Source organism: Heterodontus francisci, chromosome 31, assembly GCF_036365525.1.
Source record: "Heterodontus francisci isolate sHetFra1 chromosome 31, sHetFra1.hap1, whole genome shotgun sequence".
Lineage (NCBI taxonomy): Eukaryota > Metazoa > Chordata > Chondrichthyes > Heterodontiformes > Heterodontidae > Heterodontus > Heterodontus francisci.
This window is the reverse complement of record NC_090401.1, coordinates 34,510,879-34,533,634: the sequence shown is the minus strand read 5'-3', so window position 1 is coordinate 34,533,634 and position 22,756 is coordinate 34,510,879. Positions and strand designations below refer to the sequence as shown.

The window sequence follows — 22,756 nt, the reverse complement described above, 5'->3', positions numbered from 1 at the left end:
TTGGAATGCTGGCACTTACCTTATGGCGTGTAATTTGTTGTTGGATTTTAGCAGTCTGTGTTCCTACAGGTTCAGAGTTGGCCAATTTCTTCTCCTTGCTGGTCAACCACTCATTCAGGGGCTCTACTGTCTCATGAAACTGCTTTGCAATGACTAATATATCCTCTAACTGCCTCTGCCTGCATTAACACAAAGCAAGATACTGCGATGAAACATGTGCTCTCCATCTGCTTAAGTATTACTGCAGTGTAAACAGTTATACAAACACCATAAATCATCAGGATAACTGTATTCAATTAAATGAAATCTTAATACCCCATTTAATATACCACAGTTTAGACAGAACATCAGTTATTAGCTCATTCTTGAGTGCAGTTTTAATTTTAGCAACCTAACCAAACTGATTGAGCTGTGGGCATATAAACTAGACACAATGCACAACTGCATGGCTGGAAAGATGATGCAGGAGGGAGGGCTTTAGATTCCTGGGACATTGGGATGGCTCTGGGGGAGATGGGGCCTATACAGGCCGGATGAGTTGCACCTGAACAGAGCCGGGACTGAGTTCCTTGCGGGACGTTTTGCTAGTGCTGTTTGGCAGGGGGATGGGGACCGGAGGTCAGACTCAGCTGGGACAAAATCAGAAGAAAATGGAAGGCAGAAAATTAATGGATGAGTCTGGAAGACAGAGGAAACAAGGGTTAGAAAATAGAGAGAGAGTTTGGCAGTGTTCAAGGGTACCTATTTCAATGCACGGAGTATAGCAAATAAAGCAGATGAGCTGAGGGCAAAGATAGACACGTGACAGTATGATATAGCTATTACAGAAACATGGCTTAAGGAGGGACAGGAATGGCAGCTCAACGTCTCTGGTTACAAGGACGCAATAGGGAGGGGGATAAGAAAGGAGGGGGAGTGACAATTTTGGTCAAAGAAACAATTACAACTGTGAGGAGGGATGATATGTTGGAAGGATCAAATGAGGCCATATGGATTGAGCTAAGGAACAAAAAAGGGGCAATCACACTGCTGGGAGTGTACTATAGACCCCCAAATAGTCAGAGGGAAATAGAAGAGCAGATATGTAGGAAAATCTCTGAGAAGTGCAAGAACAATAGGGCAGTAATAGTAGGGGATTTTAACTACCCCAATATTAACTGGATAGTTTTAGAGTGAAAGGAATTGAGGAAGCAGAATTCTTGAGGTGCATTCAGAAGAACTCTTTTGGCCAGTATGTAGCAAGTCCAACAAGAGGGGGTGCAGTTTTAGGCTTAGTTTTAGGAAATGAAGATGGGCAGGTGGAAGGAGTGGCAGTGGGAGAGCATTTTGGTGGTAGTGATTATAATTCAGTCAGTTTTAACATAATTATGGAAAAGGACAAGGATAGAACAGGAGTTAGAGCTCTCAATATTGTGGGACCTGAATGTTGAAGGGTACATGGCATTTAGGAAGGACAAGAAACTGGGAAAAGATGGAGGGGTAGCTCTAACAATTAATGATGGCATTAGTGCAATAGAGAAGGATGACCCAAGATCAGGAGACCAGGACGCAGAAGCAGTTTGGATAGAGATGAGAAATCATAAAGGCAAGAAGTCACTTGTGGGAGTGGTGTACAGGCAACCTAACATTAACCACACTGTAGGTCAGGGTATAAAGGAAGAAATAATGGCAGCTTGTCAGAAAGGTACAGCAATAATTATGGGGGATTTTAACATACACATAGACTGAAAAAATCAGATGGGCAGAGGTAGCCTAGATGAGGAGTAAATAGAATGTTTTCAGGATAATTTCTCAGAACAATACGTTCTGGAGTCAACCAGAGAGCAGGCTACACTAGACCTGGTATTGTGCAACAAGATAGGATTAATTAAAGTTAAGGCACCCCTAGGTAGCAGCGATCATAATATGAGTAAACTTTACATTCAGTTTGAGGGATAGAAGAGTGGGTCCGAGACTTGTATTTTAACCTTAAATAAGGGCAATTATGAGGGCATGAAAGCAGAGCTAGCTAAAGTGAACTGGCAAATCAGGTTAAGGGATAGGTCAATAGAGAAGCAGTGGCAGATGTTTAAAGGGATATTTCAGAATACACAGAATAGATACATTTCAATGAGAAAGAAAAATTCCAAGGGTGGGACCCGCCATCTGTGGTTAACTAAAACAGTTAAAGATAGTATCAAACTTAAAGAAAAAGCCTATAATTGCGCATAGACGGGAGGCAGGTCAGAAGATTGGACAGAATATAAAAAACAGCAAAGAATGACTAAAAGATTGATAAGGAAGGTAATATTAGAGTACGACAGAAAGCTAACTAGAAATATAAAGACAGGTAATAAGAGTTTCTATAGATATTTTAAAAAGAAAAGAGTTAACAAAGTGAGCATTCGTCCTATAAAAGGTGAGTCTGGGGAATTAATAATGGATAATAAGGAGATGGCAGATGAACTGAACAGATATTTTGCATCGGTCTTCACTATTGAGGATACAAGTAACATCCCAGTATTAGCTGTAAGTCAGGGAGGGAGGAACTCAAGAAAATTACAACCACCAGGGAAGTGGTACTAAACAAATTGTTGGAGCTGAGGGCTGACAAGTCCCCGGGTCCTGATGGACTTCATCCTAGGGTGTTAAAAGAAGTGCCCAGTGAGATAGTTGATGCGTTAGTTTTAATTTTCCAAAATTCCCTAGATTCGGGGAAGGTTCCATTAGATTGGAAAATAGCGAATGTAACTCCTTTATTCAAAAAGGGAGGGGACAGAAAGCAGGAAACTACAGGCCAGTTAGCTTAACATCTGTCTTAGGGAAAATGTTAGAAGCTATTATTAAAGATGTTATAGCAAGGCATTTGGAAAATTTCAATGTAATCAGGCAGAGTCAACATGGTGTTTTGAAAGGGAAATCATGTTTAACCAATTTATTGGAGTTCTTTGAAGGAGTTACATGTGCTGTGGATAAAGGGGAACCGGTGGATGTATTGTACTTAGATTTTCAGAAGGCATTTGATAAGGTGTCACATCAAAGGTTATTGCAGAAAATAAAAGCTCATGGTGTAGGGGGTAACATATTGGCATGGATAGAAGATTGGTTAGCTAACAGGAAACAGAGAGTAGGCATGAATGGGTCATTTTCTGGTTGGCAAGATGTAACGAGTGATGTGCCACAGGGATCTGTGCTGGGGCCTCAACTTTTTACAATTTATATAAATGACTTAGATGAAGGGACTGAAGGTATGGATGCTAAATCTGCTGATAACACAAAGATAGGTAAGAAAGTAACTTGTGAAGAGGACATAAGGAGGCTACAAAGGGATGTAGATAGGTTAAATGAGTGGGCAAAGACTTGGCAAATGAAGTATAATGTGGGAAATTGGGTAATTGTCCACTTTGGCAGGAAGAATAAAAAAGCATATTAACTATATGGTGAGAGATTGCAGAGCTCAGAGATGCTCAGGATCTGGGTGTCCTAATGTATGAATCGCAAAAGGTTAGTATGCAGGTACAGCACGTAATTAGGAAAGCTAATAGAATGTTATCATTTATCGTGAGAGGAATTGAATACAAAAGTAGAGAGGTTATGCTTCACCTATACAGGGCATTGGTGAGACCACATTTGGAGTGCTGTGTACAATACCGGTCTCCTTATTTAAGGAAGGATGTACATGTGTTGGAGGCAGTCCAGAGAAGGGCGGCGCAGTGGTTAGCAATGCAGCCTCACAGCTCCAGCGACCCGGGTTAAGTTCTGGATACTGCCTGTGTGGAGTTTGCAAGTTCTCCCTGTGTCTGCATGGGTTTCCGCCGAGTGCTCCGGTTTCCTCCCATCTCCAAAGACTTGCAGGTTGATAGGTAAATTGGCCATTGTAAATTGCCCCTAGTGTAGGTAGGTGGTAGGAGAATGGTGGGGATGTGGTAGAGAATATGGGATTAATGTAGGATTAGTATAAATGGGTGGTTGTTGGTTGGCACAGACTCGGTGGGCCGAAGGGCCTGTTTCAGTGCTGTATCTCTAAATAAAATAAAATAAAGGTTTACTCGACTAATATCTGGAATGGGCGGGCTGTCCTTTGAGGAAAGATTGGACAGGGTAGGCTTGCATCCGCAGGAATTTAGAAGAGTAAGAGGCGACCTGATTGAAACATATATGATCCTGACGGGGCTTGACAGGGTGGATGTGGAAAGGATGCTTTCCCTTGTGGGAGAATCTAGAACTAGGGGTTACTATTTAAAAATGAGGCGCCGCCCATTTGAGACAGAGATGAGGAGAAATTGTTTCTCTCTGAGCATCGTGAGTCTTTGGAATTCTCTTCCTCAAAAGATAGTGGAAGCAGAGTCTTTGATTATTTTTAAGGCAGAGGTAGATATATTCTTGATAAGCAAGGGGGCGAAAGGTTATCGGGGTAGATGGAAATGTGGTGCAATCAATTCACCCATGAACTTATTGAACGGCGGAGCAGGCTCGAAGGGCCAAGTGGCCTACTCCTGCTCCTAATTCATATGTTTGTATGCTCATTTCGGGTAAGGCCCATTTTACTAAACTGAGGAGTGATTTAGCGAAAGTGGACTGGAAACAGCTACTTGAAAGTAAATCAGTGTCAGAGCAGTGGGAGATATTCAATGAGGAGATTTAAGGGGTTCAGAGTAAACATGTTCCCACAAAGAAAAAGGGTGGGACAGCCAAATCTGGAGCTTACATGGTAAGATAAGGCAGAAAAGGAAAGCGTATGTCCGACACAGTGAACTCAATACTACAGAAAGCCGAGAGGAGTATAACAAGTGGAGGGGTGAAATCAAAAAGGAAATTAGAAAAGCAAAGAGAGGGCATGAAAGAATATTGGCAAGCAAAATCAAGGTGAACCCAAAAATGGTTTATCAATACATTAAGAATAAGAGGAGAACTAAGGAGAGAGTAGGGACCATTAAAGACCAAAAAGGTAACCCATGTTTAGCGGTGGAAGATGTTGGTTTTGTTCTTAATGAATACTTTGCATCTGTCTTCACAAAAGAGGGGGACGATGCAGATGTTGTAGTTAAGAAAGAGGGGTGTGAAGTATTGCATGTGATAAACATATGGAGAAAGGAAGTATTAATGGGATTAGCATCTTTGAAAGTTGATAAATCACCAAGGCCAGATGAAATGTACCCCAGGCTCTTAAAAGAAGCAAGAGGAAATAGTGGAGGGTCTGACCATCATTTTCCAGTCCTCACAGGATACAGGTATGGTGCCGGAGGATTCGACGGCTGCTTATGTTGCACCTCTGTTGAAAAAGGGAGCGAGGCAGACCGAATAATTACGGGCCAGTCACTCTAACCTCAGTAGTGGGTAAATTATTGGAATTTATTCTGAAAGATGGGATAAACTGTCACTTCGAAAGATACAGATTAATCAAGGATAGTGAGCATGCATTTGCCAAGGGAGGATCTCGTCTGACCAGCTTGATCGAATTTTTTGAAGTAGTAACAAGGAAGATAGATGAGGGTAGTGCAGTTGATCTGGTCTATGTGGATTTTAGCAAGGCTTTTGACAAGCTCCCAAATGGCAGATTGGTTAAAAAAATAAAATCCCCTGGGATCCAGGGAAATGCAGCTCGGTGGATACAAAATTGGCTCTGTGGCAGGAAACAAAGGGTAATTGTTGACAAGTGTATTTGCGACTGGAGAGCTCTTTCCAGTGGCGTTCTGCAGGGCTCAGTATTGGGTGCCTGTTTTTTGTGGTATATATTAACAGTTTGGACATAAAATGTAGGGGGCATGATCAAGATGTTTGCAGACAACACAAAGACTGGCTGTGTGGTAGTGAGGAGGATGGCTGTAGACTGCAGGAAGATGTTGATGGTCTGGTCAGATGGGCAGAAAAGTGGCGTATGAAATTCAACCTGGAGAAGTGTGAGGTGATGCATTTGGAGAGGTCAAACAAGGCAAAGGAATACAAGATTAATGGGAAAACACTGAGAAGTGAAAAGTAAGTGAGGGACCTTGGAGTGAATGTCCACCGATCCCTGAAGGTAGCAGGACATGTCGATAAGGTGGTCAAGAAGGCATATGGAATCCTTTCCTTTATTAGCCGAGGTATAGAATATAAGAGCAGGGAAGTTATGCTGAAACTGTATAAATCATTGGTAGGCCACAACTTGAGTACTGTGTGCAATTCTGGTTACCTGATGACAGAAAGGATGTAATTGCACTAGAGGGTACAGAGGAGAGTTACGAGGATGTTGCCGGGACTGGAAAAATGCAGCTATGAGGAAAGATTGGATAGGCTGGGGTTGTTCTCCTTGGAACAGAGAAGGCTGAGGGAAGATCTGATTGAAAAGTACAAAATTTTGAGGGGCCTGGATACAGTGGAGGAGAAGGGCCTATTTACCTTAGCAGAGAGGTCAGTGACCAGGGGGCATAGATTTAAAGTGATTGGTCGAAAGATTAGAGGGGAGATGAGGAAACATTTTTTCACCTAGGTGGTGGTGGGGGTCTAGAACTCACTGCCTGAAAAGGTAGTTGAGGCAGAAACCTTCAACTCATTCAAAAGGAGACAGATATGCACCTCAAGTTCCGTAATCTGCAGGGCTATGGACCAAATGCTGGAAAATGTGATTAGACTGGGTGGATTGTGTTTAGGCCGGTACAGACACAATGGGCTGAATTTTACTGGCCCCTTGACGCCGCGGGTCACAGTGCTAGGCCGGTAAATTCTGTGGGGAGAGGCCCGCCTCGACCTGCGACGTCGAGAAGGGCCCACTGCATATTACTGGCGGCGGGAGGACCTCGGTGTGGCACCCCACCCCCCCACAGCCGCCGGGCCCTTCATTTCATATGTAAATTAACATTAATGATATTGAAATTTACTTACCTGCAGGTGGCGGCCATCCCAAGCCGATTTTATGGCCTCCCTTCGGCCTTTGCGCGCCTTTGGAACTCTGCACGGAGTTCCGAGGCGAGAATCTGGTGGGGAGGAGGGAGGAATAAAATTTTCAGGGCGGGAGGGGTGGACGAGCAGGGAAAACTATTTTGATTGGATGTGGGGATGGTGGGAAGGGGTTGAATGGCAAAAAATTGAAGGTTGGGGGAAAGTTCGGGTAACATAGAAATCAATTGTTGGTCATTTTGGGCAATGAAATGACCATTGGGAGGTTGGGGAAGGGCCTCCATTACTTAATTTTATATTTAATAAAAATTATAACTGATGTCCCTTTAAAAATTAAAATTAATTGGAAGGGCTTCAAGCCCTTTAAAAATGGTGCCAGTGCCTGCAAGATGGCGCTGGACGCCGTTGCCGGGTACGCGTGGCCGCCCCTACCAGTCATCGGGGGTGGACGCTCCGCCCCCCCACTATTTAAATGAGTCCCTGCGTGAAATATCTCGGGGGCTCCTCGGCAGCCCTTCCGTGTCGGAAGGCGGCAGAATTGGAAGCTCGCTGCTGAGGAACGCGGCGCGCAATTAAAATTCAGCTCGATGGGCCAAGTGCCCTCTTTCTGTGCCATAAACTTTCTATGGTTCTAACTACATTAACCTGTGCTGCAAAGATAGATGCATGGTGACATTAGACATATTGCAAGAGGTGGCCAGTGTGAATACTTGACTGGAACAAATTAACAAATAAGGGATTAAATGACCATGTATACTATTAGACATTTAAACTACTGAGACTTAAATCTTTGAGTGGAAAGGGTTACATTTACTGATATCACTTTCTCAGAAATCAAAGTTATGTGCATTCACATATTTGGAATATTTTCAAGTTATCAATACCACCTAGGTAAAGAAATAAACAAAGTCTCCCTTTTTTGTTGTTGCATATTTGTGCTAGTCGACACTGCTTAATCACCTGAGACATTGAAAGACATCTTAAGACAGCAGTGTACATTTTTGGAAATGGATTTAGACCATTTTATAAAGAGAGCCACTGACTTCGTTTCATGAATGAAGACAATTTTTAGTAAAGATTATTGCTGCTGTATTACCCTTGGTTGGAGAACATGCTGCATGATTAACACTTAAGTTCGGTCCTAAGGGTGAGCGTTTGGATAAATGTAGATTTTGGATTTGCATAGTCCACAATTCAGGTGCTCAAATTTAGCGACTTTAGTTACTAAGGGGAGACAGTCTCTCCCACTACGCCTCCAGTAATTCAAATGCACATTTAGTATTAGTATTGCCAAGGATCAAAAATACAACACTCCTCACTACATAACCATGGATTTAGAAGATGTCACTCAGCTACAGGGGAAAGGAAGTCATAAATCACATCAAATGATACTTCTTAAAATCTACCTTCCTCTGCACATTTGTGTAAATATATCCTTTTGCAAATGCCTGTCCAGCTGTGTGTCTTATTTTACATTGATTTGTATTTAGATTCATAGGACTCATACCAAATATTTTGCTCATCCCTAATACTTTGAATAGAATTTCTGAATAGGAATGAGGAAATGGCTCTGTTTGTGTGTTCTTTTCAGTCAAAATAGTTGGGGTATTTTGTATTCCTTCCAATACCTACACACTTGAACACCGTGCAATGGCATGAATAGATCTATAGACGTAAAATGAAGTAAAACTATGAACTTGGGTCTGCCTTAAATTGCTGTAAAGCCAGTTGACAGTGATCCTCTACACAGCTGTATATGCCCATGTTTTCTGCAGTTACTACAATGGTAATGCATTTACAAGCCCAACAGCCACCACTATAAAAACTTTACTCCACATTGACTAGGTGCAGTATAATCTCACCCAGATATCATATATGGTGCGCTTACGAACATTTGCAAAATAAACTTATGTTGAAGTTTTGCTGAATTCAAATGTAGCAAGTATATGCTTTTTATTTCAATGCATTTTCTGTTTCCTTCACATGGGTGCTATTAATAAAACTAATATGGACAAAGTTCCTGCTTCCAAACTTTTCCCTTCTGCAGTTCATTCGTACAAAGAAAACTAATAATTTAAAAAACATTAAAATTCAAGTTTTGCTCATCTGATTTTAATGTTGTTTGTTCTTTCCTCCTATGATACTGATATGAAAGCTTAGCATTTACACCATAGTCACACTGTAACAGGGTTGTCCAACATACGGCCCGCGGGCCAGGATCTGGCCCGCCAAAGGTTTCCATCCAACCCGCGGGTGTAAACTATACCCAGGGCCGTTCCTCATCCTCACCAGGGCTCCATGACTGGAGATGGGAAATTTCCCATGGTCTTCTTGCAGACTGGACTTCTTAAAAGCATCATGCTGCCAGCAGCTGAAGCAGGAGCGTGCTTCCCAACTTCGGACAAATTTGTGGTTTTCTGACATTTTTTTTTTTAAAAAGCCTGCCAGTAAACCCTGAATCTGTCTGAGGTTGGAAGTGTGTTCCTGCTTCAGCAGCTGTCAGTTGTGAAACTGACAGCACCAAGATTTTAAACAAACTGACCAATCACAAAGCTACTGAGCTGAGCGCTCCTGCTCCCTACAATTGTCAGAGACGGCAGGCCAGGGGTAGGGAGGGGGACGCGCGGCGGGCGAGAGGGGGGGGAAAAGAGACGCGGCGGGCCAGAGAGGGGGGACGGCGGGCCAGAGAGGGGGGACGGCGGGCCAGAGAGAGCGAGAGGGGAAGAGGAAAGAGAGACGGGCAGACAGACGGATATCTATCCGGAGTACTCCGCACCACTACAACAATTGTACAGGTGGACATTGACTACTTCTGGAAGCAAATAAAATGTCAGGTATTGCACTAAATTAGTGTCCAACATAATGATGAGAAAGTAAGTCAATAAATTAATCTTCTCATTTAAAGCTTCTTCATAAAAATGCACATTTGTTGTAGCTTTGAATAATAGTAAGGTGACTTTTTAATGCCTTTATTTTTCCGAAATCATCTCACCAGCCCCTATGTAAGACAAAAATTGTAATGTGGCCCTCTGCGTGAAAAGGTTGGACAACCCTATACGATAGTTGAGGAACCACAATCCATCAAAATGAGAGCTAGAATGTGTTACGGTCTCAATTTTGACTACAAACTTTCCATGGCTGACTACGAATGGCTATGGTGGGAACTTTTACTTCTGGAAAAGTGAAGAATGTTTCTACAAAGTTGTTTTAAAAGCATCTTGATTTATATACACAGCAAAAATATGAGTTGTTTCTCCCACATGACTATGAAAAGACCTTGTACCTTGCCACGGCCTTGCTGAGCAAACCATTCCATCTCTCCCCCAGACTCTGCAGTTGTTTCTGGATCTTTTCCTTTTCATCTGTTTCTGCTGACTCTGCAATCCTCTCTCCTTCTGCCTTGATAATCTCCACTGTGGATTTGCGATCATCCAGTAGTCTTTGCAGGAGCTGGGCAAAACAAAAGCACAAACGACTCAACAGTTGCCAAGTGTCTTTAGATTTAAATCTCACTTTTTTGTGAAACTATGCTGCAAAGCAACTGCCCTGAGAGGCTGTTTTAAGCACCAGCATTCCTTAACCCCTTTATACTTTCCATATTCTTCGCAAGATACTACAGAAATGTTTTTCATATGATCAGCTATTCTGTTCTTCTGGTTTGCATTGAATGCTTATATATTGTAAGGAAAAATAAGCACTCAGACTGTAACAGATTTTCTGTCCCATAATATGATACAATAAACCAAAAAGTTATTACTTCTTTCTCTTGCTGTACAATACAGCTGCTCGCTCTGCCATGTGCTCATCTATGCACTGGGGGAAAAATAAATAAGAGTCAAATAAAACATACCCCCTTCAAAACAGGCCATGTGGAGTTGGAAACTGCGCCAACAATATCAGCTTGGAGAGAAATCTGCTCCTTGTTGAAAATCCCATTGCGTTGGTGAGCCTTTCAGCCCAACCTGACAAAACAGCGAGTTCTCAGGCATACTTACCATAGATGGATTTGATCCCTTTTTAGGGCATCACGAGGATATCCCAGCTTTTTCAAACATACAAGATTGTGCTTTTCTAGCAACTAGCAGACAAATTCAACTTCATCCAACTGGAACTGTTCCAGTAATCCCAGATCACTCCAAACTCCAAATATATTAGAATTACACTACTTCAACTCCCAAGAAATCCATAAACATACCTCTGCCCTTTCTCATCAATTACAATGCAGATCTGTCACTCTTTTTACACAATGAAACATAGGCCGGAATTTTATGGCCCCTCATATGAGTGGGCTGGTTGGGGGGGCCTAAAATTGAGTGGGAAGCAGAGAGGTGGGGGATGCTGTTCGCTGTTCCCAACACCTTCCCGCGCCGCTGCAATTTTACGTGGGCCGATGGCAGCGGCGACAAAATGCCCGCACTCCCCAGGCCAATCAAGGTCCTTAAGTGGCCAATTAACTGCCACTTAAGGGCCTCTTCCCTGGCGGCCTTCTTGCAGGCTGGGGGTGGGGTGTGTTGCCCTCATCATCAGGCATCCTGCGCCCCACGGAGGGCTCCCCATAGCCCAACTGCCCCCACTGGACAACACTACCCCCCCCACTCCTAAGTGACCCCCATTGCCTCACTGGGACCCTACCATTTGTCCCCAGCGAGGCCCCAAAAACCTACCTTGGTACCGGGACTGTCGTCCCTCCTGGTGGCGCTGCTGGGACTAAGAGCTGCTGGCCCACTAGCAGGACTTCCTGCCTCAAGGAGGTGCAAGTCCCACCCAGGGTTAATTAAGGGCCTGGGGAGCGAAAAATCCCAGCATGGCTCCCTAGGCCTGGTGAAGGCAGGCTTGCCCCTGGCTTTTGGGCCAATGGGCGGGGCCTCCCACCCAATGTAAAATTCTGGCCACAGGCGTCAACAAGGTTTACAGGAGAATAAACCAGCAAGCGGAATCCTTCTGCTGACAGCAAAGAACAGCGGCTTGAAATATGAACCCAATAATCAAGAACAAATTCTTTTAAGCATTAAACTTGTATTAATATCAGCAAAACAGGATAATGCTCAGAAGCCTTCATGTTTCAATTTACTCCTTCTGCAAGCACCATTTAATCTAAATGCAAACTTGCTTCACAAAGTAAATATGAAGACATATTATTGGAAGTACAATAAAAACATAAATGCTCATGTTATTCAGAGTGCGAAAAAGCCTAAAAGCTATGATAAGCAAGGAGCCAAATATAAAAAATATCACTGGTATTCACTAACCTAAGAGATAATTTAACAGAAACCACTTGAGGTTGACAGCTGTTACTGCAACAGCAACATCAAGATAGCAATTTAATAATGAGAAATTGCAGTACACAGTCCAAAGTGCAAACATTTTATGAACAGTTCACAGAATCGCACGCAGATTGAGACTTTGTTGAAGGCAAATTATGTCAGCAAACAAATTATATTTATCAGTTAATTAAATGAATCAACTCCTACTTAAAACTCTGTTCCATTTGCACAGCTCTTTAGCAATTAACATATTATCAATTTAATATATTGTGCCACTCAGATAACGAAAAATTTTAAATTGGATGACATTTTTTTTTTTAATAAAGAGTAAATGCATTTGTATGGTTTATTAAGAAAAAGCCACTGCTTGCATGAAAGACTGTCTCACAAATCCCACTTCATTTTAGGGTAGGAGAAGCACATGACTCACGCACCACTTTCCTCACGGTCATGTCATATACAAGTAACATAAGAGCCATTTTAATGCAATTTAAGCCATCACATGTACATCTGTAAGAAAAAAGTTTGCCAAACAATTTATGAAGACAGAGCTCTTTAAGAAAAGACGGAAAACTGGCACTAAGTCAAGTTTTATTCTTCCAATGAATTGGAGAGAATAGTGATTTTAGCTTGGCATAGAGCCAGTGGTTGGCCATTTGTTCATCTCTGCATATGGAACAAATGTTTTCTTGTAGCCCAAACTCTGGAAATGTAAACCGCAGTGTGATATTCTAAAAGTTTGTTCTGTGCTGCAAATTTGACCTTATTTAGTATGTGGCTATTAAAATAAAAACTGCCTTTATTCTAACCCATCTATTGAAAAAAATCCAGATCTATTGATTCTGTCCTACAGCATAAAATACCTTCTGTTCTTGAATTTGTGCCTTCACCACTTTGTATTCTGCTGATGGAGGTTTCTGATTGGCAATCAGTTCTTCAGTATCGGTAAGCCAGCTCAACAAAGGCTCCAAAGCATCCTGGAATTTTCCACGGTGCAAAAGTGCTTCTTGCAACTGGGATATACGTTCTGCCACCTGGGAAAAAAAATTCTTATTGCACAATATGATCATAACTCTAATTTAGGATTCCCCTCCCCAGATACAAGAATTGTTCTTCAATATTCCCCTTTACAATCAACCTGAGGAGAGAAGAGGCAGTAATGATAGAGGAAGGAAGAAGGAAGGAAGGAAAAGGGGAGGGGTTATAGAAGATAGGTTGGCGAAAAAAGGAAGGGGGGAAGCGGCAGGCGCGGACAGGATGGGGGTGGGGGATGACAGAAAGACTCCACTAATGTGGAGGATTGATTCATCAGGCGGAGGTCTCAATGCCCAGAAAAGGCGACGCCTCGATCCCCAGATGGCCTGCCGAATCTAGTGCCAATCAAGCACTTAAGTGGACAACGGCAGGCCTTCAACAGATCAAGGACCCCATTGCCAGAAGTCCTGGCCTTGGAGAGCTGCCAGCCAATCAGAGGCCAGCAGCTGCAGCATCACCACGGAGGCGGTGCTGCTACTGGAGGAACACCTACCGGAGGCCAAGGAACATCACTGGAATCAGCCTCAGTAGGTCAGGGCGCGAGGCGAGGAGCCAAGGGTGGTCAGCAGCATGGGCAGGGGGGTGGCCCTCAGCGGGCTCCTCTTCCTGATGCCGGATCCCTTGTTTAGGCACCAAGTGCCTTTAAACGAGGCCACCCCCAGAGCCAGGAAGCAGCCTGCACGGTTTTCCATGCTGTGCTTCCCATGCGGCGACAGGGCCGCCTACCACATGGGTAATTGTGGCCGCAGCGGGGACAGGCCCTTAATCAGTGGTTAATTGCCCTGTTAAGGCGGCGGAGTGGGAATGCCATTCACAGGCCTTCTCGACCCGGACTAAATTTTGGAGGCGGTGGGATGGTGGCATGAACAATTGCTCCCCCTGCCCCTCCCCTACCATCCCACATGATTTTATGCTCTCCTGCCTCCAAATCCTCTGCGGGGTGAGCGGAAAATTCCCACCATTGTGTGCACTGCCACAGAAGATTGGCTGGTATATCATATAGGATGATTGCCAATGGGTTTAAAATCAGGGGGCAGGCTGCATCAAGATAAATGTCCAAGTTTCACTTTTGTATCAAGACTTCACTACTTCATTGTTTTTCATCTAATACGCAGTCCAATTTTTTTTGGTCAAAATTGTAAATAATTTACTTATTACTGTATGATCCTAAACATACCAAATCTGAATAATCACCCTCATTAATTTTGTTTTCCTGAAAGCTTTGTCTCTTCGCTCTATGTGGTATAGTTACTAGATATTTTCATTTACTCACCCATCTGGTTACCATTCATGTGTCATCCCTGACAATGAGCGATATTGGCTACTCAACTGTATTTGGCATCATAGCTTAAAGCCAAATCTGCCTGCATCCGCTCTCTTGTGCACTTACAATAGAAATTCTTGGATGATTATCAGGAATGGGCACGGAGGCTAATTTTAGTGACTTTACTGCTGCCCTAACTAAGGTGAGCTACCTCCACAGAGACTGGGGATCAAACCTGGATTCTTATTGGTCTGCAAACGGTGGTTTGGTTTATCAGAAGAAACAGAGTGACTGGTCATCTCATTGTTGGCTGTAGGATCGAGGTGTGCAAAATGGCTGCACTGCCCACTCAAATGCAACAGCGCTTGCACTTCGAAGTGATTCATTGCACATAAAGTGCTTTGAGGTACCTTGACAAACATAATAAGGCGCTATAGAAGTGCACTATTTATAAAAACTTTTACTTAGCTACTCATTGGATAAACTTGTTGAGCCACCCTGGAAGCTCAATATTCCAATTCCAAGGGCTGAAAATGTTATCCTTTAAACTGATCATTGTTTAAACAAAGTCGGAATATACAAAGCATATTAAAAGTTATAATTTTGGATGAGTCTTTCTTTAAAAATCAATAATTCTCATAACTCAAAAAAACTTGCACCTTTTTCAGAATTAAAAAAACTGACCTTTTTATTAAGTGTGTTCCATTTGATGTTCGTCTCATCCAGATCATGTTCAAGTCCTTGGGTGTTGGCATTCTTTGTGGCACTCTGAATAAGACCCTGTCCCACCCCATTGGCCTGCTGAAGTTTGTACTGGATAGGATCCACCTGAACTTTCTGGAATGTCTAAAACCAAAGAATAATGAGAAACAAATCAGCCCACAATACTGGTCACAAAAGCCCACCTTGAAATATTATAAAATAATTCTATTTCCCATAGGAATGGGAGATTAATGGTGTATGTCCATACCAAGTCATACAAAATGAAAATCACTTATTAGATATACAAAGATACATCTTGGAATGTAATACTTATTAAAGCTAAGGTCTAAGGTACGAAATACAGGGACAATCTGAAGGTACAATACTGGGTAATGTTTGTTTTATAAGGTCTGTATACATTTTACTGGAATTGTCATCAAAGATTAAGAGCAAGCCAAAGATGGGAAAATACTTTATATGAAAGCAAACTATCTCCCAAGTCCTCAGATCATACTCCAACTGAAACACAAAAAACATCCCAGCTACTTGGCATCATTGAATGGAGAAAATTAAAAAGGATATTGCTGAACGCCAATAAAGGACCATCTTTCTTAACCTTATGACATTTGAAATACTCAAATACTTTCTCTAGCATTTTCTTCAACTTTTGAGTTGGGCTATTCTCTACAAACTACAGGTTTAGTTAGTAGTCAGGGAATCAAAAGGAGCACAGTCACTTGATATTTTATACCTCTTTTTTTTTTTCTTACTGCGAAAATCCAAACAGTAGTCTTTGGTAAAATTATGAAGATTGTAGTTAGGTAGCTATTTACAGGCACCATCTAAAGTAATTCTCTATATCTTCTCAAGATTCTAAATGAACTAACTTCAGCTCTCCTAGAAGATTGCTTGTTTGTTTATTTGAATACACAGTGGCTGAACAGGGTTATGAATCTTCCCTAACTGTTGTGTAATGTGTGTTAACTGGCTCACAGACTGATTTGCGAAACATCAGAAAAACAAAGCGCCCAAGAATTAATTTTACTCTCTTTAAAACCAAATATATTTTTTAATCCTTTATCTCAAGACAGACAAACTTGTTCACAACTTCAACTATGAATGCCAAGAAACAACTTTTAATTTTCACTGTTTGATGTGGCAAGCCAACTCCCACAGATTCCATACATCTTAGATGATTTCCCCACCCCATACTGAGGAAAATGGCAGTAGAGAAGGTTCAGGTTACTGACAAATCACCATTTTCTAAATTCGTCTTGGATGGCAGCATTAAACAGGCAGCAATGAATCGGCAAAACATTTTCCAATTAAGTCAATTGAAAAAAAATCAGGCAGAGTACAAAATGGCTTGCTGATTCACTGTTGCCCGTTCTGTGCTACAATCCAAGACATATTTACATCCCACTATTTTTAAAGATCCCAGAAAGAATCTTGACCAAGAATGCTTTAGAAGAATTGTACCTGACCATGTAAATGAAACACCAGAAAATGTTCCAACAGCTTACGCTATAGTAAATGCAATGTACATTGATTGCAAAAAACAGAAGGAAGTAAAGCCCAAGTGCTAAGCTAATTACCTATAAAAGGCAAAAGTAAAATCTCAGTTAAGAAGTGCAATTTCCCAATGCCAGGAGATCTGATTTCAAGCACATGCTTTTCATGTAATGTAGACAGTTCTAATGTACACAGTGCAGCTGATGATAGAAACAAAATCAAGCAAGAAGTAATTCTATGTCATGTGAGCGATAATCGAGTTAAGTGGAAATAGCCTTTGAGCATTAAAGGGGTTGAGGAATGAAGTGCCCCAGCAGAAAGGAATAATTTCATGGCCCACACCATCCCAAAACTCCCAAAGGAGCTAATGTACTCGCAAGAGGAAAACTATGGAACCTAAAAGATGTAAAGGAGAAAAAAAATTACATTAAGGGGTTAAGGAACTTGTAAAATTCTAATCCTATCCATTTAAGATATAACAGTTGTTGAGAATTGTTTTTCCTCCCAAACATTAAAAGGCACAGGCCATTGGGAACTTCCTGTTTGGGCAGTAAATCATGATTTGAGAACCTACGTCATTGATGTTGGTACAGAGACATCAATCTGCTGAATAACAGGATGTATGCCTGTAGTAACTTTATAAAGAACAAAAATCTGTTTTGAAAGGTTCCAAAGTGCTAACAAGAGACAGCATAACTATCTTGCAATATCAATAGAATTACCATTGTTGTAAGCATGCAGAGCATTCCTGCATTACAACAGTGACTACACTTCAAAAAGTACTTCATTGGCTGTACAGCGGTGAGACGTCCAGTGGTCATGAAAGGTGCTATATAAATGCAAGTTTTTCTTTTTTGTTGAGTCCCTGATCAACATCCTTTGGGGGTTGGATGTGGGGAATGCTGAGGGCCAGGGTCATCATTCACCAGAAAATCAACAGGACCAGTCACACAAATGTGGTGGCTGCTACAACAGTCAGAGGCTGGGTATTCTACAGCGAGTGACTCACCTCCTAGTTTGTCAAAGCTTCATGACCACCAATAAGGCATAAATCAGGATACTTTCCAATTGCCTGAATGGGTGCAAATGCAACCACACTCAAAAAGCTCAACTCCAACCAGGACAAAGCTTGATTGGCACCTCATTCATTAGCCTAAACATCCATCCCATCCACTACCAGTATACAGTGGCAGTAGCGTGCACATTGCAGCAACTTGCCAAGACTTCTTTGACAGCACCTCCCAAACTCATAACCTTCAGTAATTAGAAGGACAACGGCAATAGGTGCATGGGAACAACATCATCTCCAAGTCATACACTATCCTGATGTGGACATATATCCAGTTCCTTCATCGCTGTGTAAACAAAATCCTGGAACTCCCTACCTAATAGTATTCTGGGAGCACCTTCACCAGACTGCAGCAGTTCAAGAAGGCAGCCTACCACCACGTTTTCTGGGCAACTAGGGATAGGTAATAAATGCTAATCTTACCACATATGACTGCATCCGGCAAATGAATAGAAAAGTCTACATTAAGTTTTTTTTTTAATATAACCAGAATTTTTTTTGACAGTCAAACTCTGGTCAAACTAATGTCTGCCTGCATGCATATATTGAAGTCCAAGCAATGCAATCAGATAACCAGATTTGAGTTTCAATACCATCAGGCTAAACTATTACAGAAGACAATTCAGACATAATTGTTGAGTTCTGGGTCCTGTTAAGACATTAAGACAACTAAGAATTTTCAAAACAAAATGAGCTGACGGCAATTCCAAATGACATCCTTTTAACCAAGGTCAGCAATGAAGGAGGATCTGGCTCGTGATATGTTTTTGTCTGTTACAACAAGCATGCAGCTGTATTCTCAGATTAAAATAGGCATCGAATCCACTAGTCAGTCAGAAAAGACTTGTTGGAAACTGACCAAGGTAAGGGTTTCCTGATTAATTCAGAACACAAATTGGTTGGTTATACAGTTAATATATTTCTATGCTGCCGACAAAAATATAGTAGGTATGTTTTTAAAGCCATAGTTAGCACTAGAGGTACAATTTTCAGTGGTGTTTACATTTAGCTGGGGAATCATTTTCACAAAATCTAATCATTAACACCTATTTGTATCGTTGCTATGCATCATCTCATTTATGTAAACACATTGCAGAATCATACATGACTAAAAAGAACTATACAAGAATGTAAAAATATCAAAACTTTCCCAAATTTGCTAAGCTAGCTGTCGGGTAGTGTGAATGTTTGTCTTACTAAGTTAAAAGCAACTATATAATTATACGATCTAATTTCTATCAATTGACCATAACAGCTCAATTTCTAGAAAGATTGGAATAATCTATACTTACTATTAATTTGAAACAAGAATTCTCAATTCATGTCCAATATGGAGATATCCTGAACATATTTAAATGTATTTATGAATTAAAAAAAAGGAAAAAAAAAAACTTAACAAGCACTGAAAAGACATAATAATGCTGCATCAAGAAAAAAAAATCTAAATGTCAGTTCTCTGGATAGTGAATTCTTGATTGAGAGTTGGGCCATTGAGAGAGGGGAGAAGAATGGTCTGCCGCACAGCCCCTTTTTTCACCCTTTTATAATGCATTTAAATGACAGTACTGACACAGAATGGGGAACCACCCATTTTCCCACTCTCGCAGGGAATGAGCGAAATCCTACTATACAAAAAGGTGACTGGCATGATGTCCCCAAAATATTATATCAGAATTGTACATATGTGGACTCAACTTTTGCATGTCTGTGAACAAACTTGCTGGCTCAAGTTTAAAGTGGTTAGGTGACATTGCCTGGTGCTTGCCGTTCTGAGGAAGGCAAGTCATGTGCAAGCATTCTGGGTCCAGCAGTGATACTCAGTGAGGCTCGTTTCACTTTCATGGCGGAAACCTCTCTGCACCAAAAGCTGAAATAACGGACCAATACAATGCCCAAGGCTCTGCATATTTGTGGCCATTTATGCAATATATTCATACATTGATATTTCCTCGAATGAAGCTTTTGGTGCACATGCATTGCTGATAGTGATCGGAGATCACCCTTCCTTTTCATTTAGCTGGAATATAAATTTGAGTATTAACCTAGATATCATTTTTACAGGCCCTATTTTAATGTTTAATTTTACTGTTGGAATTTTAAACCTTTCCTTCTGTCAAGATAGTGGAATGTCTTTGGCCACAGACTTTTGAAGAGTCGCCAACAATGCTACTCTGTAACAACCAGTTATACTTGTGTTCCAATTAGCCTCAGAACCAATCAATTTTATTTTAAAAAGGAGGCAATGTTTGAATGTCAGCTGATTTACAAATTCTAAATGAAGCAATCTGCCTGGGAATCTAACACTGAACTTGTAGGCTGCCCAGTGACTGAATTCAAAATTCTTTTATAAGAGGAGTCTAAATGGTCATTATGTCAGTACTCATGCAGAGATCATTTAGTGTTAGCAAATGCTGCATTTTTGTGCACGTTTTGTTTTAAATAATGTCATATTTCTGAAATTTTGGGTGTCACACTTTGGTTAGATAGTCAAAATCTTTGATCTATGCAAGTTGGATGAGCACCAGGCCATTCAGAGAATAATATAGCTGCTGGAGTCTCATGTCTTAAGGAAAGCTTTTGTTCCAGTCACATTACAATAAATATATTTCATGAACACTGAATTTAACTGTCTTTTGAGGGGGGAGGCCAGGGAAAAGATTCATAACAATGAGTTAAGTTTTATTGATGTGGGTGAGTTATCACAGTTTACTTAAATCTCTGTTACAAACAATTTAGATGCATATGAATATGCAACAAAATATGTTTAAAATTTTTAATTTATTCACAGGATGCTACAAATAAAGTGATTTCACATGTTTCCAAGTCATGCTCATCACCAATCTTGCCAGGGAAACAAATAATTTTAAGCAGACAGTAACATAAATACCTCAATATCTGTATCCAACTCTTCACTGAAAACAGAAAAATCAACTTCATTTGGTTCCACAGTGAAGTCCTCTGCATCACTGTCTAACATTATATTGAGTAAATCTGGCTCCAAGGTCAATGCCCTTGGATTGGAGTCACTGGATCCTTCCTGCGATTCTAATTCGAATAAATACTCTAACATTCCTGCTTCAATAAAGTCATCCTCAAAGCATGAACTATAAGCATCTTCACACACATCAGCTGCCCTACTTTCAGTTGCATTTGCTTGTGTTGTCGCAGTTGCTTCAATAATGTCCATTTCTTCATCAGATTGGAAGAGAAACCTGATTGCTTCAAGTAGCTGCTCAGTATCCATGTCAATCAACAATACTTCCCTGGAACATCTACTGTTTTGAACCATATCAGGCTCAGAATCTATTTTTGAAGGATCACTATCAAACTGTTGTTCTGAGTTATGTATGCCCACAGTGTCCAAAGCAACAGGTTCTAAACTTTCTGACCATTTTATTTCATCCAAATCGTTCTGCTCATTGAACTGACCATCAGTGCAGCCATCTGTACGAAGGATTTGAATCTCAGTTGCATCAGGTTCCTGTTCCAAGTTTGATGATTCTGACTGAACACAGATTTCTTGTATTTCAAATTCAATATGTTTCCTGCCTTCTTTATCTGAATGAAAGTCCTGCTCCTCTTCATCACAGTCACCAGGGAATTTCTCATCAGAGCCTACATCAACCACATTAGGAAATATTGATACTTCCTGACTATAGTTTGATAGATCAACACTGGATTCAAAAGGAGAATCTGTAGTAGGAGGCTCGACAACCATTTCACATTCTTCTAATTGTACAAAGGCTGCCTGCACATCCTTGGTCTCCCTCAAACTGGGCAATGTTGCCATCTCCAGAGCACTGTATGAGAAATCTAGACATGATGCTACAGTGGAGTCTGTTAATGGATATTCAATAATAATATGTTCATTTAAATGCACAGAGTTTGCCCACATTTCCTTGCTCTCCTCCACATTGGGCAGAATTATTTCCTGAGCACAGCAATTGAGATTTAAACCTGATGGTACAGATGAATCTGTTGTAGGGCACTGAACAATTATTTCATATTCTAACTGAACAGAGTTTTGTTGCCCATCATCTTTTTTAATGACAGGGTTATGCATTCCACATTCTTTGATTAAGGCTTCAGATTCAATACTGGTAGCCCCTGCCTCAAACACAAAGGTGATTTCTTTATCACAATGAGCATTCTCCTCTGAATCAACTAGCACCTTTTCTGCATCAACCAAAGTTTCCTTGCAGACATCATGACTGAATTTTATATTATGATCTTCTTTCAACACAGTTGTAATCACTTTCGGATATATATCATCCTCTGGTCCAGTGGTGTCAAAATCTGCATCTGACTGTTTTACTTCAGATTCAAAGGTGCTATCAGATTTCCTATGCTGATTAATGTTATCTTTCCAATTCTTGTTAGTTGATTTCTGTTCCGTTGCAGTCATTCTCCTAATGTCTTTTTTATTGCTTTGTGGGTTACTGTCTAACTCTTCAATGATTTTCCCTCCTTCTTCTGAACTCTCTCCAACTACAGAGCTTGATTTTTGGATAGCTATAAATTTTTCTTCCTCTTCTATTAACACAGATTCCAATATTTTGTCATCACCCAATAATTGGTTCTCTTCCACTTGAAACCTCAAAGAATCTGTGTCTCCTTGTATACTTTCCAAGATTACAGCATCTAGCTGCTGAAGTGCTGATTCTTCATCAAGAACTACTTTGCCTTCAATCAAGCGTCTCTCCTCTTCTTCAAATTGTAGCAGAGAGTCCGTATCTCCCTCTGTGCTTTGCAAGATTTCAGCATCTGGCTGAAGTGCCACTTCTCTGTCTTCAAACAGGCTTCTCTCTTCTTTAACTTGTCGTAAGGACTTGGTATCCTCCTCTGTGCTTTCCAAGATTACAGCATCTAGCTGCTGAAGTGCAGATTGTTCATTAAAAACTTCTCTGTCTTCAAACAGGCTTCTCTCCTCCTCTTCAAATTGTAGCAGAGAGTCTGTATCACCCTCTGTGGTTTCCATTACAGCATCTAGTTGTTGAAATGCTGATTTTTGAACAAGTTCTTTATCAATAATCAGTAGATGCTCTTCTTCAAATC

General features: G+C 41.1%; 1 protein-coding gene across 1 annotated transcript in view; it reads right to left on the bottom strand.

Moving 5' to 3' along the window:
* LOC137347131 (microtubule-actin cross-linking factor 1-like) overlaps positions 1–22,756 on the bottom strand; it is a 441,060-nt gene that overhangs the window by 93,133 nt on the left and 325,171 nt on the right. The window contains 4 exon segments of the mRNA XM_068011260.1: positions 20–179; positions 10,139–10,305; positions 12,983–13,153; positions 15,103–15,264. Of these exon segments, the coding sequence (XP_067867361.1) occupies positions 20–179; positions 10,139–10,305; positions 12,983–13,153; positions 15,103–15,264 (660 nt within the window).